Raw genomic sequence first — 14,941 nt, 5'->3', positions numbered from 1 at the left:
TAGCAGCTACGACCATTGGGTAATACCGTTGCTGTGCTTGTGGCCGAGCCGCTCTACAGTACCTCCGCAGAGGTCTGGGCTTCATCTGAGAGCAAAGCTTCCTGGGAGCGGCTCTCCGGGCTGGGCCTTCTGGGGGCGGAAGTGAGGACGTGCGCCCTGGGGGAGCTTGGCTAGGTGGGTGGAGTTTAGGGCCTATGGGAGGAGAGGCTGGTTGAGGGCGGGGCTACTAGGAGGCGGCTATGAGGAATCCTGGAGTGACTGGCTTTTTTCTGGGGGCGGGGCTTACGGCGAGCTAGAAAGTGATTGGTCATTGGGAAGGGGTCGGGTTTGAGTACAGATCAGAGGGCTTCACTTGTTCTGGCCTAGAGCCTATTGCCTATCCTGTCGCGACCATGTCGTTCTGCAGCTTCTTTGGAGGCGAGGTTTACCAGAATCACTTTGAGCCAGGTACACCCTGTGGCATTAAAGCAGACATTGTCTTCTGGGGAGCTGTGGAGTTCCCGAACCAGGACTGGGCTAGCGTGGTTGCCGAGAAGCGAGCACGAGTCCTCCAAGGACTTGAAGGAGGGGAGCTGGCTGGCCAGGGCAATCTAGAGCGGAGGGATTGAGAGGAGACGGGACATTCCGGTAGTCTCTGTTCTTGAGGGGAACAGGCCTTGAACTTCAATGTAGGTCTCTCTGGGGGAATTCTCTGGGCCAGATGCTTGGGGGTGGTGCCACCGGGTGGTTTCAGAGTGGTCGGGACTTTGGAGCTTGGGGAATGGTGGTGGTATGAAGTCCAAAGTCAGCTTAGGAATTTGCCTTGGCCATGTTCCTTTTTCTGACTCGCTTGGATTAGCGGGCAAGCTCTGCACTTTCCGTTCAGTCCCGAATGTGCCGTCCCAGGTGTCTCTCCGCCCTCTGGGTTGGTTGTGTCAGTGGGTTCTTGCCAACATAAGTGAAGTTTGACCATGACACTTCAGGTACAGTAGCTTCAGGATGTGAGAGACGCTGCTTGGTCTCCTTCTTGCTGGGCTCTGCTGATAATGGACTAATTTGGTAAAAACGATGCCACTGGTGTTCCTGAGCCAGGATTTGTTGGATGTCAGTCCTCTAGAGGGCCGGGTTGTGACACTAGGCACCCATATAAGCCAGTTGTGATGTAGGGTTGCTGGGAAGAGACCTCCCTTGAATTCAGCTTGGCTGTTGCACTCCAGATGTCTTCAGAATGCCCTCACTCAGTTTTGCTTCCTCTCCAGTTCCTGAACGAACAGCTCACACTGCAGGATGTTTGTCCTCAAGTGGGTGATGGATGATTCAGTACCTTTTGGGTTCCCATTTTTAAGTTTTTTTCAAAGGGTTATGTAATTCAGTTTTGCAACCATACTTACGCCTTCCACTTCTGTGATCTTTTGGGGACAGGTTGAAATTTCTCCCTAGCTGTTGTTTTTCTGGGGTTCCCTATTTGGCTAGAAGACTCTTCCCTAGGGCCAGTCTATTCCTATTCAGAGAGCAGTCCCATGGCTGAGTATCCATCAGTATCCGAGACCGTTGACTAGCACAGATGCCCACTTGAGGGGACCAAATGGTTACACTAACAGGGGCCCTGCTGTGTGGAGCTTGTTCAGGGGTAAAGGGAGGCTATAATCAGGTTTTCTCTTGACCACATACTGTATTGTGTGTCTGCAATACCAACTTTCCACCTTCCTACGTGGAAAAGTGTGGTGGTTCACACTTGCAATCCCAGGATATAGGAGGCTCAGGCAAAAGGATTGCCTTAAATTTGAGGGCAGCCTGGATTGCATAGTTTAAGGCTAGCCTGAGGTACAGTGTAAGATTTGGCCTAGTTTGCTTTTCCGTTGTGATAAAACACTGATCCAAATGCATCTGGGGAGGAAAGAGTTCATTTCAGTTTACAAGTTACTGGACACTATGGAGGGAAACCAAGGTAAGAACCTGGAGGCAGGGTTACTGGTTTGCCACCCTAGTTTGCTTGGCTGTTTTTCTTATACAGTCTAGCTCTACTTGCTCAGGGATGACACTGCCCACAGTGGGCACATCAATCATTAACCAAGAAAATGTCCCAGTGAGTGGTAATGGTGCATCATGCCTTTAATCCCAGTACTTGGGATGCAGGGGCAGGTCGATCTCTGGATTTGAGCCCAGCCTGGTTTACAGAGGTAGTTCCAGGATAGCCATACACAAAGGAACCCTGTCTGGGAAAAATAAGCAAGCAAGCAAACAAACAAACAAGAAAAGAAAAATGTCCCCATAGACACACCCATAGACCAGGTTGATCTAGGCAAGGCCTTAGCCCCATTCCTTCTTCCTGGGGAAACTCTTAATTTGTTTCAAATTGGTAAAAACTAATTGGCACAAGATCTTGTCTCAAAACAAACGAACAAACAAAACCCAAAAGACCCAAGGGGGCTGGAAATGACTCAGTGTTAAGAGCATACTTTTTCAGAAGACCTGGGTTTTGTTCCCAGCAACCTCATGATAGATTGTTTACTCCTGTCTCAGGGAGTCCAACCCCTTCTTCTGGTCTCTTCTGTCTTTTTGTAGACAGTGCGTACATGAGGTTATACAGGCATAAATGCAGGCAAAACACCATATGCATAAAATAAAAACAAGTCTTTTCAAACATCCATAACATTTACATGGAAATGTTAAAGATTTCATATCACAGGGCCACAGAGAGTAGCTGAAATGAGCCCAAAGCATGACTTCTGGGCTCCCATAACTCAACCAGGCATTGCTAGGGGCCATCTACCCCAGAGCTAGGACCGGGGTACATGGCAGGGGTGAGTGGTCTCCCACTCCAGTAGGCTCCATGCTGTTAATGACATTTCTGGGTCCAAGGTCAAGGAAGCTTGCTCTAGACAGATGGACTGGACCAATGTCTCTGCTCTTGCTCGCTCTCTGTCACAGGTGTCTACGTGTGTGCCAAGTGCGGCTATGAGCTGTTCTCCAGTCGCTCCAAGTACGCACACTCATCCCCGTGGCCAGCATTCACGGAAACCATCCACGCAGACAGTGTGACCAAGCGCCCCGAGAAAAACCGACCGGAAGCTTTAAAGGTAGGTGCGATCGCCCTGGTGGGTGCTGGCCAGGGAGGGTCTTGGAACACCTTCTTTTTTTGCTCCCTCATGAGGTTATCCCAAGTCTCCATCTTCATGGAGTGGCACCCCATGATTTTGTTGTTCTTGTTTTGTTGTTTGATGGGCTTCTCTGTGTAGCCTTGGCTGTCCTGGAACTCACTTTGTAGGGTAGGCTGGTCTTGAATTCAGAGATCCACCTGGCTCTGCCTCCCGAGTGCTGGGATTAAAGTCATGAATTACCACACCTGGCTGCACCCCGAAGATTTTTGAGAGTGCTCGGATTCTGAGAGAACATGAACTTTAGGACAGCTTCCCTGCACTGGGCCCCAGTCCCTGGGAAACGGGCAGGTGGTGGGAACATCTCTTATCTGCCGCAGACAGGGGACTGACTGTGTTTGGGTTTTCCCAGGTGTCCTGTGGCAAGTGTGGGAATGGGTTGGGCCACGAGTTCCTGAATGATGGCCCCAAGCGTGGACAGTCGAGATTCTGAATATTTAGCAGCTCACTGAAGTTCATCCCTAAAGGTGAGCACAGTTGTTTGCTGGGGACAGTCTGCTATAACTGATGAAGGTACTGCAGGTGTCTGCCTACCTGTCGCTGTGGCAAAATACACCTACCAATGGCATCCAAAAAGCCAGCTGACAGATAGGACCAGGGAGCAAATATCCACGGTATCTCATATGGGAACATGTCAGGGAAGGCATGCGTGAGATTTTCTTGGTAGGCCCAGCCTTTCCATGTGGCTGGAATCTTGGGTTGGATGCAGGGGTAGGTCAAGGCTGAGGGTCTGGGCCATGTGACCAAAGGCTTTCTTCTCAACCTGAGCATCCGCCATTCTTCTTTCTAGTGCTTGTGACAGCATATTTTCTATCATATGATGTGGTCCCCTGGGGCCTGGCATGTAGATTGCTGTCTGTAAGCAGGTGAGGGCAGGTGAAAGACAAGACTAGAGCCTGTGATTGGACAGTAGAAAAGGTGGGCGGGCTGAGAGTTTTTGAGAGGTGGGAGAGCCTAAAGAGGGGAAAAAGGAAGGAAGATGGAGGAAGAAAAGGACAACCCGGATCTGTGTGGCTTTAAATAGCCACAGGTAGCTATGAATATCTTATAGGGGATGGATTATTATAGGACTATAGTTTTCTAGAGTTTTGATTTTATCAGCTCGCTGGGAATTGTGACAATAACCACAGGGGGTGGATGCTGGGAATGTGAGCAGAGTCCACAATAAGAGAGCTGGGAGATGGGCGGTCTCTGAGACCGCTGGGCTCAGAGAGTATCCAGCGCTAGTGAGGGATGGTGCCCTTTAAAATATTTAACACAACACTAGACATAGTAACAACTCAGTAAAACGGTTCCTTTATCGACCTCTTCAGTGGTGGTCAAGGGCTGTGGCCCCAGGATCTACAAAATGGAGCTTTCAAAAATCAGCTGCCATTGCTTTGCTGTGGGGTGAATAAGCCACCTGGAATGTTCTGGAATGTTCTCTGTGTATGGTGGAGGAGGAGAGACTGTGGGTTCCCCTGTAAATCTCATGAAATGAACAGTATGCAGAAGGCTTTGAGCAGGGTCCCTGGGCCGGTCTGCTGGCCTGGAGTCTGGATCATGATTTTTGTTGTTTTTCTTTTAATGCCTTTCAGAAAAATTTCGTTTTCCCCTTTATTTTTGTCCAGTGTATATGGGTTTGTATATGTTTTGCCTGCATGTATTTCTCGTGTACCACATGTGTGTGTACAGTGCCCCTGGAGGCAGAAGAAGGGATCGGGATGGGAGTTATAGATGGTTGTGAGCCACCTTGTGGGTGCTGGGGATGGAACTGGGTCCTGTGGAGGAGCCCAACCTTCCGGCATCTCCCAGAAGTACATTTTAGTTTATTTACGTAGTGTATTGTGGGTATGTGCATGGTGCCAGTGTGGTGAAAGTCAGAGGGTCGTTTATGGGACTCTGTTCTTGTCCTTCACTGTGTGGTTCCTGGGAATCAAATTCAGCGTGCTGGGCTTAGTGCCTTTTACTCACTGGGCCGTCTCAAAATCCTTCATTTTAGTTTTTTGTTTGTTTGTTTTCCTTTTTTTTTTTTTTTTGGTTTTCTGAGATGTGGTTTCTCTGTGTAGCCCTGGCTGTTCTGGAACTAGCTCTGTAGACTAGGCTGGCCTCCAACTCAGAGATCCTCCTGAGTGCAGGGTCTTACTATATAGCTTTGGTCGTCCTTGAACTCACAGAGATTTACCTGCCTCTGTCTAATAGGCTTTAGTACTTTTGAGATTGGGTCTCTTCTTTAGCTCAGGGTGGCCTGGAACCTTCTGACCACTCCTCTTCAATCTCCTGCCTCAGCCTCAGCTGGGCTTACAGTTGTGAACCATCACGCCCAACTGAAGCATGACTTAATCATGATGTGATTTTCTATCTCTTCTCTTTTACAGACAAAGAAGCTCCTGCCTCCTAGGGGCACTAGGTGAGCCTTTCCTTCTAAGATGGCCATGCCCACTCTCTGGCAGCCCCACATTAGTGTCAGAACCTTGGGCATTCAGTTCGGGGACTAGGAGGTGGTATTTGAAGCACCAGGAAGGCTCCAGATATTTCCTTGTCTCTCAACAGAGCCACTTTAGAGGAAACGAATTTTGGAAAGTCTCCACTGTTGTACCATGATAAGCCTGAGGTTAGGGCCAAGACATGGGCTGTTTTGAGTCTGTAGGAGCTCAGGCTTTAGGTCATCTCAGAAAGACCCTCATAATGCCACCGGTCTCCTTGGCTGTCCACTCACCCCTATGGGGCTCGGTTCTGGGGATGTGCCCTGGCCCTCACTAAAGCTTGTGCCTGTCTCTTCTGGGCTCTCTGCAGGAGACGGACTGTGAATGGGACCGCCCTGGCCAACCGCTCCAGCCTCAGTCACTGTATGATCTGCTCTGGTTAAATCCTTCTATACCAACCAGGGTGGTGATGACCTGTGACCTTCGAGGAGGGGAGTGGGCTGGTGCCGGGGACTCTTGGATCCTTGCCTTCTGGCAGAGAAAACAGAACTCCATTTCACAATCTGCAGGCTCATGTTGCCCCATTTGCTGGCCAGCGTGACGCTGTTCTCATTACTTCGTCCAGCACGTCCCTCTTAAGAGAAAGCCACTGTACCTTACTGTGTGTGCTTGGAAGCTCTTGACATCTGGGAGAGTGGGTGATGCTGAGACCCACTTCCACTTGGTTCCTCTCTCAAGTGATCAAGTAGAAGTCAATAAACATGAAGCCTGAGCTGGTTGCCATGTTTGTTTCATGCTAGGGATTGAACAAGGATAAGTACCACTCTATTTGATTTGATTTTAACAGGGCTTAAACAATGCCCCGCTCTGCCAGAGCCCTAGGGAGAGGTTAGTCTCCCCTCGTCTGTCTCAAAGCCAGGAGGATTCCTCAGTCTCTGGGAAGAGGGTGCAAGTCTGCTTCGATGGTCTTGAAGCTTGGAAGAGCCAGGCAGGGGCTGGGGCTGCAGGAGTTTGAAACATTTTCCTGGAGATACTCTGGGCTCAGGGTCTTCTTCTGAATAAGGCTGGCTGTACCTTTGACTGGCCCAGTGTTGAGATGTCCTCCGGGAATGAAGGGAGGTGGGGCCTTCTCTGGTGATACTGCCTGCCGACCAGTCAACCAGCCAGGGCTTGGTGTGGTAACAAATTAATATTAATTGGCAGTTACTATCCCTCCTTTGATCGTTCAGTTTCCAGATAAAAGGCCTTTGCATTTATAATAAGCCTTGCCAGCACTAGAGCTGGGCAGACATCGCCCCTCTATCCTGCTATGTCTACTTCCCTGCCAATAACCCCAAATTACAATTTGCCATGTTCTGCTTGGGCCACTCTCACTCCGGTTGGCCAGCCCTTATGGCCATGTCTTCATGATTCACCTATTCCATGGTATCTTCTCCTCTCTTCCTTTTCTCCCTTCCTGATGGTCTCTCCCTCATGTCCATCTCCCCTCCCCCAGAACTGAAACCCTATCTACCTCTCTTCTATCCAACTATAGACTGTAGGCATCTTTATTCCAACCAATGGTTTTAAATTAAGGAGAAAGGTTACTTAGCATCACTTGGGGGAAGTGAGGATTCTCTCATCCCTGGGGCCAGTATTTAACATACAATACATAGCATAGACCAAACTTCAACAGGGCTGCCATTCTGGATGGCCTCAGTGTCCCAGTCTTAGGGGGAGGGGGTTCATGCTCTCCAATTTCTATACTGAGGGAAAAGTAAGTGGAATTTGGCTATAGAATCTCTGGACCCCTCTTCAGCCTCCAGACACAGATGCTCCTCTCCTGGGTACTGGGCAGGTGTTAAGTACTGTGAAAAGCTGTTTAAAAAAAATCGCTATTAGTGTTAACACTGAGTCCTCCTAAGTATGTCTGACGTTCATGTTCCTATGATTGTCCGAACTGACTTCCTAAATGGCAGCTGTTGGGCTCTTCCTTGCTACTCAGGCTGTCTTGAGCAAATGGCCAGACGAATCGGCAACCAGACTACCCTTAACACCAGCGTTGTTTGGCTTGAACATTCTGTAGATGTTGGAGCAAACTACATAATGATCAAAGCTCCAGGCTCCAGAAGGCACAGGTTCAGCTAAGGGTGCTTGAAACAGTTAATACCAGACTTCTTTCTACCACAAACCTCTGAATTCTGAAGGATCCTACAATCATCTTTACCCACACCAGAGAAAGAGAACTTTTGGTGGCCAAGCAGAACTGCTCTAATGGGCGTTAACAAAAAACAACAAAACCCAGGCTGTAGGCAGGCAGTGCATATCTTAAATCCCAGCACTCAGAGGCAGGCAGATCTCTTGAGTTTGAGGCCAGCCTGGTCTACAGACTGAGTTCCAGGACAGCCAGGGCTACACAGAGAAACCCAGGAAAAGACACAGGCTGTGATTGGTGCAGGAACAAATTGTCATTTGCATGGGAGGTGTGCTCTGATTGGTGCAAACACTTCCTTACACTCACTGTTCTGTTTGCTTTAGTCTTGATACATTAGGCCCAAGAAAAGGCTTTCCTCGGTGTCTTGTCAGCAATGCAGCCCACACTGGCAACAGGAAGACAGAGTGGCCAAAATAGTGGAGCAAAAGCAAAGAGCAGAGTGGCAGCCAGAGCGCAGAAGCAGAGGGGCCAAGGCAGGCAACAACAAGAGGGAGGGGTCTAGCAGTAGCTGGTCTCGCAAACATCTGTAATGGGATACGATGCCCTCTTCTGGTGTGTCTGAAGACAGCTACAGTGCACTCACATGCATTAAAAAAAGATTTATGTATTATATATAGTGTTTTGCATGCATGTCAGAAGAGGGCATCAGAGCCCATTACAGATGGTTGTGAGCCACCATGTGGTTGCTGGGAATTAAACACAGGATCTATGGAAGAGCAGCCAGTGCTGTTAACCTCTGTTAACATGCACACACACACACACACACACACAAAATATTTATATATGTATATATGTATATGTATGTATGTATGAATGGACATATATATATATATATATATAGTACATATATATAATAATAAAAATTTAAAAGTTTCTGTGCCTTTTATTCAGGAACTATGTGGGCTAGAGTGGGGCAGAAATCCCCCAATAAAATTACTTCTTTTAGGGCAGTACTTGGAGACTGAAGGATAGAAGGCTGTAAAGAGTTAGACAAGGGCTGGAGAAATGGTTCAGTGGTTAAGAGCACTGACTGCTCTTCCAGAGGTCCTGAGTTCAAGTCCCAGCAACCACATGGTAGCTCACAACCATCTTATAATGAGATCTGACTCCTCTGGTGTGTCTGAAGACAGTCTACTCATGTATAATAAATAAAGTATAGTCATCATCTTAAAAAAAAAGAGTTAGACAAAAGAAACTGAAGGAGGAATTAGAGAAAGCTAAGTCTGAGGCCATGAATTTCAGACGCCCCAGGCTTAGGGGCCGTAACACCAGCTACTGTCAAAGGCCAGGAGTCCTGGATTGGGAGACTGAGAAATCGCAACTTCTGAGGCCTAACCACTAGATGGCGCCATGAGTTCACACTACATAGCTGTTACCTGCTGAGTGACAACAGCTCCCCTCTTTCAAGAGCTAGCTGGCTGATTTCTAATTTCTGTCCATTTCTATATTCTTGGAGCAAAAGGACTCAAGCCAGCGAACTGGCAACAGCATGTCGTCCCTAGAGCATGGTCTCCTGAGCCTGAATCTAGATCTCTTGCTCCTGTTGCTGATAGTCATCTCCAGTCCTTGGGGACATTGTTGGGGGAATAGCTGGGTAGCCTGGGCCACAAGAGTGGTCAGCTGTGGAGCTCTTTGGATATGCTCAGCCTTGGTGCGGAAGGGTATTCATGCCTACAGACGTGGTTGGAGCTATGGAACTGGAGAAGGCGGCAGAATCCTTTTCTGTGAGATATGTTTTCTTGTCTACCTACTCTAACCCTAACCTAGCTATTTAAAGATCACTAGTCTTTCTTCTCTGAGCTGGTGCTGCAAGCCTGGGAGAAGGGCTACACAGTTGTAGGTTGAAGGGCCGGATGTGGTAGCACAAACCTTTAATCCCCAACACTTGGGAAGCAGGCAGATCTCTGAGTTCAAGGCCCGCCTGGTCTACAAAAGGGCATTCCAGACTAGCCAGGGCTGCACAGTGAGACCTTATCTCAGAAACAACAGCAGCCACAAAGCCAAGATGACCTGGGGCACATTGTAAGAAGCAATGCAGCTCTTGGTTACAGATCCTGGGAACCTGGCCTTGATGAAGCAGTAGCCAGTGGCCTTCCGGCTAGTTCCCTCAAGAAGGCGCAAGAGGAAACTGGGGGTGCCTGGAAGGTGGCTGACTGGAGCTGCACTTCATGACACTCTCTGGCAAGCCTTGCAGCCATGGGCAGGCTCCATAATGACCTGGGACCAAGATTGTTCCTATTTTTACCTAAGGGAACTTGGCGCTTGTCTCCTGTCCTGACTTGGTCTATCCCATGGCCTGTCTTTATTACAGTGCTGTCAGCATTGTCCTGCCCTGCCTCCAGAGTGGACTCTTGTCTGGCGTCCTGCAGATCTCCTTAAGGGCCCCACCCCAGGATAGAGCATATCCGGCCTCCAAAGTGGAAAAACCCCATACAAATCAAGGACATCTGGGCCCACCCTCTGGCCATAGCCCCGCCCCAACATTCCCTTTGCAGGCTTGGGTTCTGCAGGCTGCGGGAGTGAGTCTGGGGGTGAAGGGCTCTCACATATGTTTAATGCCTCCAGCAGTCCCCCACAGAGGGAGGAACTGAACAGTGTTATTAATCATCTTCCAGAGAGGGACAGCCCTGCGCATGCCTGCCCTGCTGCTGTGGAGGCCCGGGCTGGGGGTACCCACTGTGAAGAGAGGACACACTGGGAAAGAGGCAGAGAAATCAGACTCAGACAGACAGATCCACACAGTCACACTAGAAACACCCACCAGTGTCTGCCATTTATAGGTATGGGGTCCCCAAAGGAGATCAGACGAAGTTCATTCCTGCCTTTTTGGAACTGACTGTGAGGTCAAGATAAGTGGGGGCCAAAATTGCCTAGGAAAATGGGGTCAGGGTGAGCTCAGTAGTTCAGTGAACACCGTTAACTGGGCAAACCCCATCTCTAGGGCTGGAAAACATGTCACACGTAAAGAACTAGTTTGTCTCTAGTGGGGGCACAGGCAGAGCTGGGTGGCTGATGTTTCCATCTGTCCATGCCTGTTCTGACCGGCTTTATTCCCCAGGGGTATGTCTAAGGCTCTGCATCCTGGGCCTCTCCCTTCCCCTGCACCAAGCTTAACAACACAGATGCCGGCAACCCAAAGTCTGAGATTACCTAGCCTGGCTGTCTTGCCTAGACAGATCCAGTGAAACATCTACCCATTATCCACCCCACTCCTTGAGCCTTTTTATTTGTCTTATTTTATTTATTTATTTTTGAGATGGGGGGGGTCTCACGTAATCCAGGCTGGTTCTGAATTTGCTGAGGATGACCTTGACTCCTGATTCCCGTTTTTACTCTATTTATATTGGCACCTACAACTGCGTCCCATTGTGCGGTACTGGGAATAGAACCCAGGGCCTTTTGTGTGCCAGGCAAGCACTTAACTAACTTAGCTACATACTCAGTCCCTTCTTGTTTTCTGGAAGCAGGCCTGGGACTCTTGATCCTGCTAGCCGCCTCCTAAGTGCTGGGATTTTGTGTGAGACACTTAAGATGAGAACCCCTCTCCCCAGGAACTTCTGAGCAGAAGAACAGACAGCAGAATGCAACTCACCTTCCCAGGATTTTATAGCCCAGAGATGGACATCCACCATCCCTAGGTCACACAGGAAAAAGCTAGCAGGTCTGAGACTGGGTTCTGCCAGAAGAGCAGGCCAGGAGCCAGGCAGAGAACAGAGGAGTTGGGTAATTACTTGAGAAATACAGAGAACATTTATGGAATCAAAATTTACCTTCAAAGAGGCATTTCAAGATGGCTCATAAAGGTGCTTGCTATGCAAGCCTAAGGACCCGAGTTCAATCCCTGGGACCCATGTAAAGATTGAAGAGGAGAAATGACATCTTTGTCCTTTGGCTTTCATATGTGAACCATGATTGTACCCACACAATCCAACACTCTCACACATAAAATAATAATAAAGCTCTTTCTTCCTTCTCCTTTTCTTCTTTTTGGTTTTGTTGAGACAGAGTTTCTCTGTGTAGCCCTGGCTGTTCTGGAACTCTATAGACCAGACTGACTTTGAACTCACAGCTCTGCCTGCCTCTGCTTCCCAAGTGCTGGAATTAAATCGCTGTGCCATCACCTCCTGGCATAAAGTTTTTCAGAAAAGAGGCTCTTTGGGGCTGGAGAGATGGCTCATTGGCCAAGAGTGTGTGATTGCTTTTGCAGAAGAACTGAGTTCAAGTCCTAATATCCCTGTCACACGGCTCACCACAGCCTTTATCTTCAGCTCCAGAGAAATGCAATGTCTCTGCCCTTCTTGGGCACTGACACTCACAAGCACAAACCCACATACAGGCACACACACACACACCACTGACACTCACAAGCACAAATCCACATACAGGCACACAAACACACACACACCACTGACACTCACAAGCACAAACCCACATACAGGCACACACACACACACCACTGACACTCACAAGCACAAACCCACATACAGGCACACACATACACATACACAATTAAAATGGCAAGTCTTTAGAAGAAAGAAACAAGAGGCTTTTCCTAAAGTGTTGAATGGAGAGCTGCCTTAAGACCCAGAAGTTCCCCTCCTAAGAAGAATCCCAAGAACACAGAAGCACAACCACCCAAAACCTTGTTCATAGATGTTCCTAGGGGCACTAATAACCGGGAGTGGAAATTTAGGGGGGGTGAGCCATGCCAGGAAACTTGGTATTGTTGAGCATGTTCAGAGTCCCTGGCACCCAGGCACCCACTGGAGATGGTCGGTGGCTTCCTGCTCCCTACCAGATTCCTAGCCTGGAGCATGTGCCACACCTCCCACTTAAGAAACTTAACCTGTGGTCACATAGCACCAGAATAGACTTCTCCATGTTAATGAGGTATCTAGAGGCCCTGAGGGTTTAGCCAATAAGCTTCCTTTCCTGGACATTCCTCCCTGCAAACGGTATTTAATCTCTGGTTCACCCTGAGGAGTTGGTATGCATCCATTTTCCACAATGAACAACCAATAAACAGTTTAGAACCAAGGACTGTTCTCTTCCATCAAAACCACTGTGGGGAGCATGGAGAAAGCTTTCATCTACAGAGCCACAGCCTAGTCTCCTGTAGAAGGCCTATCTGCACTTCTAAACAACTACCACTAAGCTAAGGACGTTTGCTGATGGGCTAAACAGGAACTCTTCATTTCCCTAGCCCAGGTTCATTGTCATAACTCTCAGCCCACAGACCCCCAACTCCATTCCCAACTCCTCTTGATCCAACAGCGCCTGGATGTTCAGGAGTTTAGAAGTACCCTGTCCTGGCCTCATTATGGGCCAGTGGGCCCCCTATCCTCTATTCCCCTTCTGTGTGGCATCCAGTCGCCATTGGGGTTGCCACAGTCGCCAGCCAGGGAGCCCCAGCTTTGGCCTCCCATGTCTTAGACTGTGTTTTCCCATCACCTAAGGTGTCTGCAGTTCCCTAAAGCACCCATGGAAGCGGTGCAGGGTAAACGAAGTCTATCAGCACTCAGCTTCCTGCCTGCCGGAGAAGCATGTCCCATATGGCAATGGCAGGGTGAACCTCGGACCCACAAAAATTACCCACAGGTTCTCCATCAGTTGAAGGGATCCAGGACATGTGGTCTTCCACTTGAGGGAAATAAGAGACATGGAATGGAGCCTCAATACTCAGCACCATGGAAGCTTCCTGGAAATGGCGGTGCTCAGAGAGAAGCCAGAGGGAAACGGATAGACTCTGAATGAGTCCACGTCTATGTAAGAAACCAGGAAGTACAGAGAAACAGGAAACACACTGGTGGCTTTCTACCAGGCAGGATGGGCCTAGGATTCTTTTTGAGGGTGATACAAATATTTTAAAATTGATCGGTGTGGGAGTCGGATCAGTGGTTAGAGCACTGGCTGCTTACCCAGAGGACTTGAGTTCAATTCCCAGCACCCACGTGGAATCTCACAACTGTCTGTAACTCCAGTCCCAGAGGACCAGACACCCTCTTCTGACATCCTCATGTACCAGGCACATGTGGTATGCATACACGCATGGCGGGCAACAAAAACATTCCTATACATAAATAATGAAATAAAGCCGAAAATAAAAATCTAAGTCGATGAGAGCCATGATTGTGCAGCGTGATGAATATTCTGGAGGTCAATGGCGTCTAGCTTCGGATAGTGTGTGAGCTGTACCTCAAAAAAAGCTGTTACCCCAGATTTGTACCCTTTTCCACCAAGAGAGCCAGAGGGAAGGTAGAGAAAGAGAGTCAGCTTCCAAAACTGTCCCCAGAGAGTCTTCAGCCCTGTGGAAAAGACACCCTGCTGTGGAAATCTTGGGAAGGAGGTGGGAACTTAGCCGGTGATGAGGAGAAGGAGAGATACTAGGGGACACACTGGGGACTAAGTGGATGGGTTTGGAGTCTTAAGTGGTGACAGCTCAGACTGTGAAGGTGTAATAGGACAGTGTGGGACCTCCCTGGGAGTGCTCAGAGGAGAACCAGCATGCCTTCAACAGATCCCATTTACAGCTAGATCTGAAGAAGAACTTCCTGGGTCCCTGCATGTACTAACATGCTTCCCAGACAGTGCTGGGCTAAAAACCCGCCCACAGGGCTGCTGGCACCAGCTTGCCCCGACAAGCAAATGTAGCCTGGTGTCTGGGGCTGGTTTTGGGTGATGCATGTCCCCCTTGAACCTAGCTACCCTTGGGGTGGGAACTAAATGACTTTGGGTCATTGGAGTTCTCTGCCGCTCAGAGGTAGTTCGCAGTTTGAGACTTGTTCAGATGCCATGAGGCTCGTGGCCTGTTGATTAATAAACAGAACCGAGGGCAGGGGCTGAGTATCTGTGGTGGGGCAGGGACTGGACTAGGCAGCCAGGAAAGTTGGACCAAGGCAGAAAGAAGACTTAGGCACAGTTACCTTTCCCCTGGGTCAGAGCAGCTTATTCAACATCCTGGAGTCTTTCCTCCTCTGCCTTCCTAGCGAGCAGCTCGGTGGACCTGGTGAGCCTGAACCAGGACACAGAGGAGGGGGTGGGGGTTGGGTTGGTGAGGTTGGGGGGTGGGGTGAGAAGTTTCTGCAGTGTTTGGCATGTTTCACACATATGAGGGCCCCGGGAATCTCACTATGCTCAGAGGAAGCTCCACAGATAGAACCTAGGTGCTTCTGTCTCCTCATACAGGCCTTTCTACTCCTCTGGGG

The 14,941-nt window shown here is 49.1% G+C and overlaps 1 protein-coding gene across 1 annotated transcript; it reads left to right on the top strand.

Moving 5' to 3' along the window:
• Positions 1-312: 312 nt before the first annotated feature.
• MSRB1 (methionine sulfoxide reductase B1) lies at positions 313-6,314 on the top strand. The gene is made up of 5 exons (XM_080942066.1): positions 313-447; positions 2,911-3,059; positions 3,490-3,604; positions 5,495-5,526; positions 5,913-6,314. Exons 1-4 carry the CDS (start codon positions 393-395, stop codon positions 5,515-5,517), a joined length of 342 nt encoding a protein of 113 aa, XP_080798192.1. The 5' UTR covers positions 313-392; the 3' UTR covers positions 5,518-5,526; positions 5,913-6,314.
• Positions 6,315-14,941: the final 8,627 nt, after the last annotated feature.

Source organism: Micromys minutus, assembly GCF_963924665.1.
Source record: "Micromys minutus genome assembly, chromosome: 31".
Lineage (NCBI taxonomy): Eukaryota > Metazoa > Chordata > Mammalia > Rodentia > Muridae > Micromys > Micromys minutus.
The sequence above is the reverse complement of the archived record's forward strand: the minus strand, read 5'-3'. Positions and strand labels throughout refer to the sequence as shown.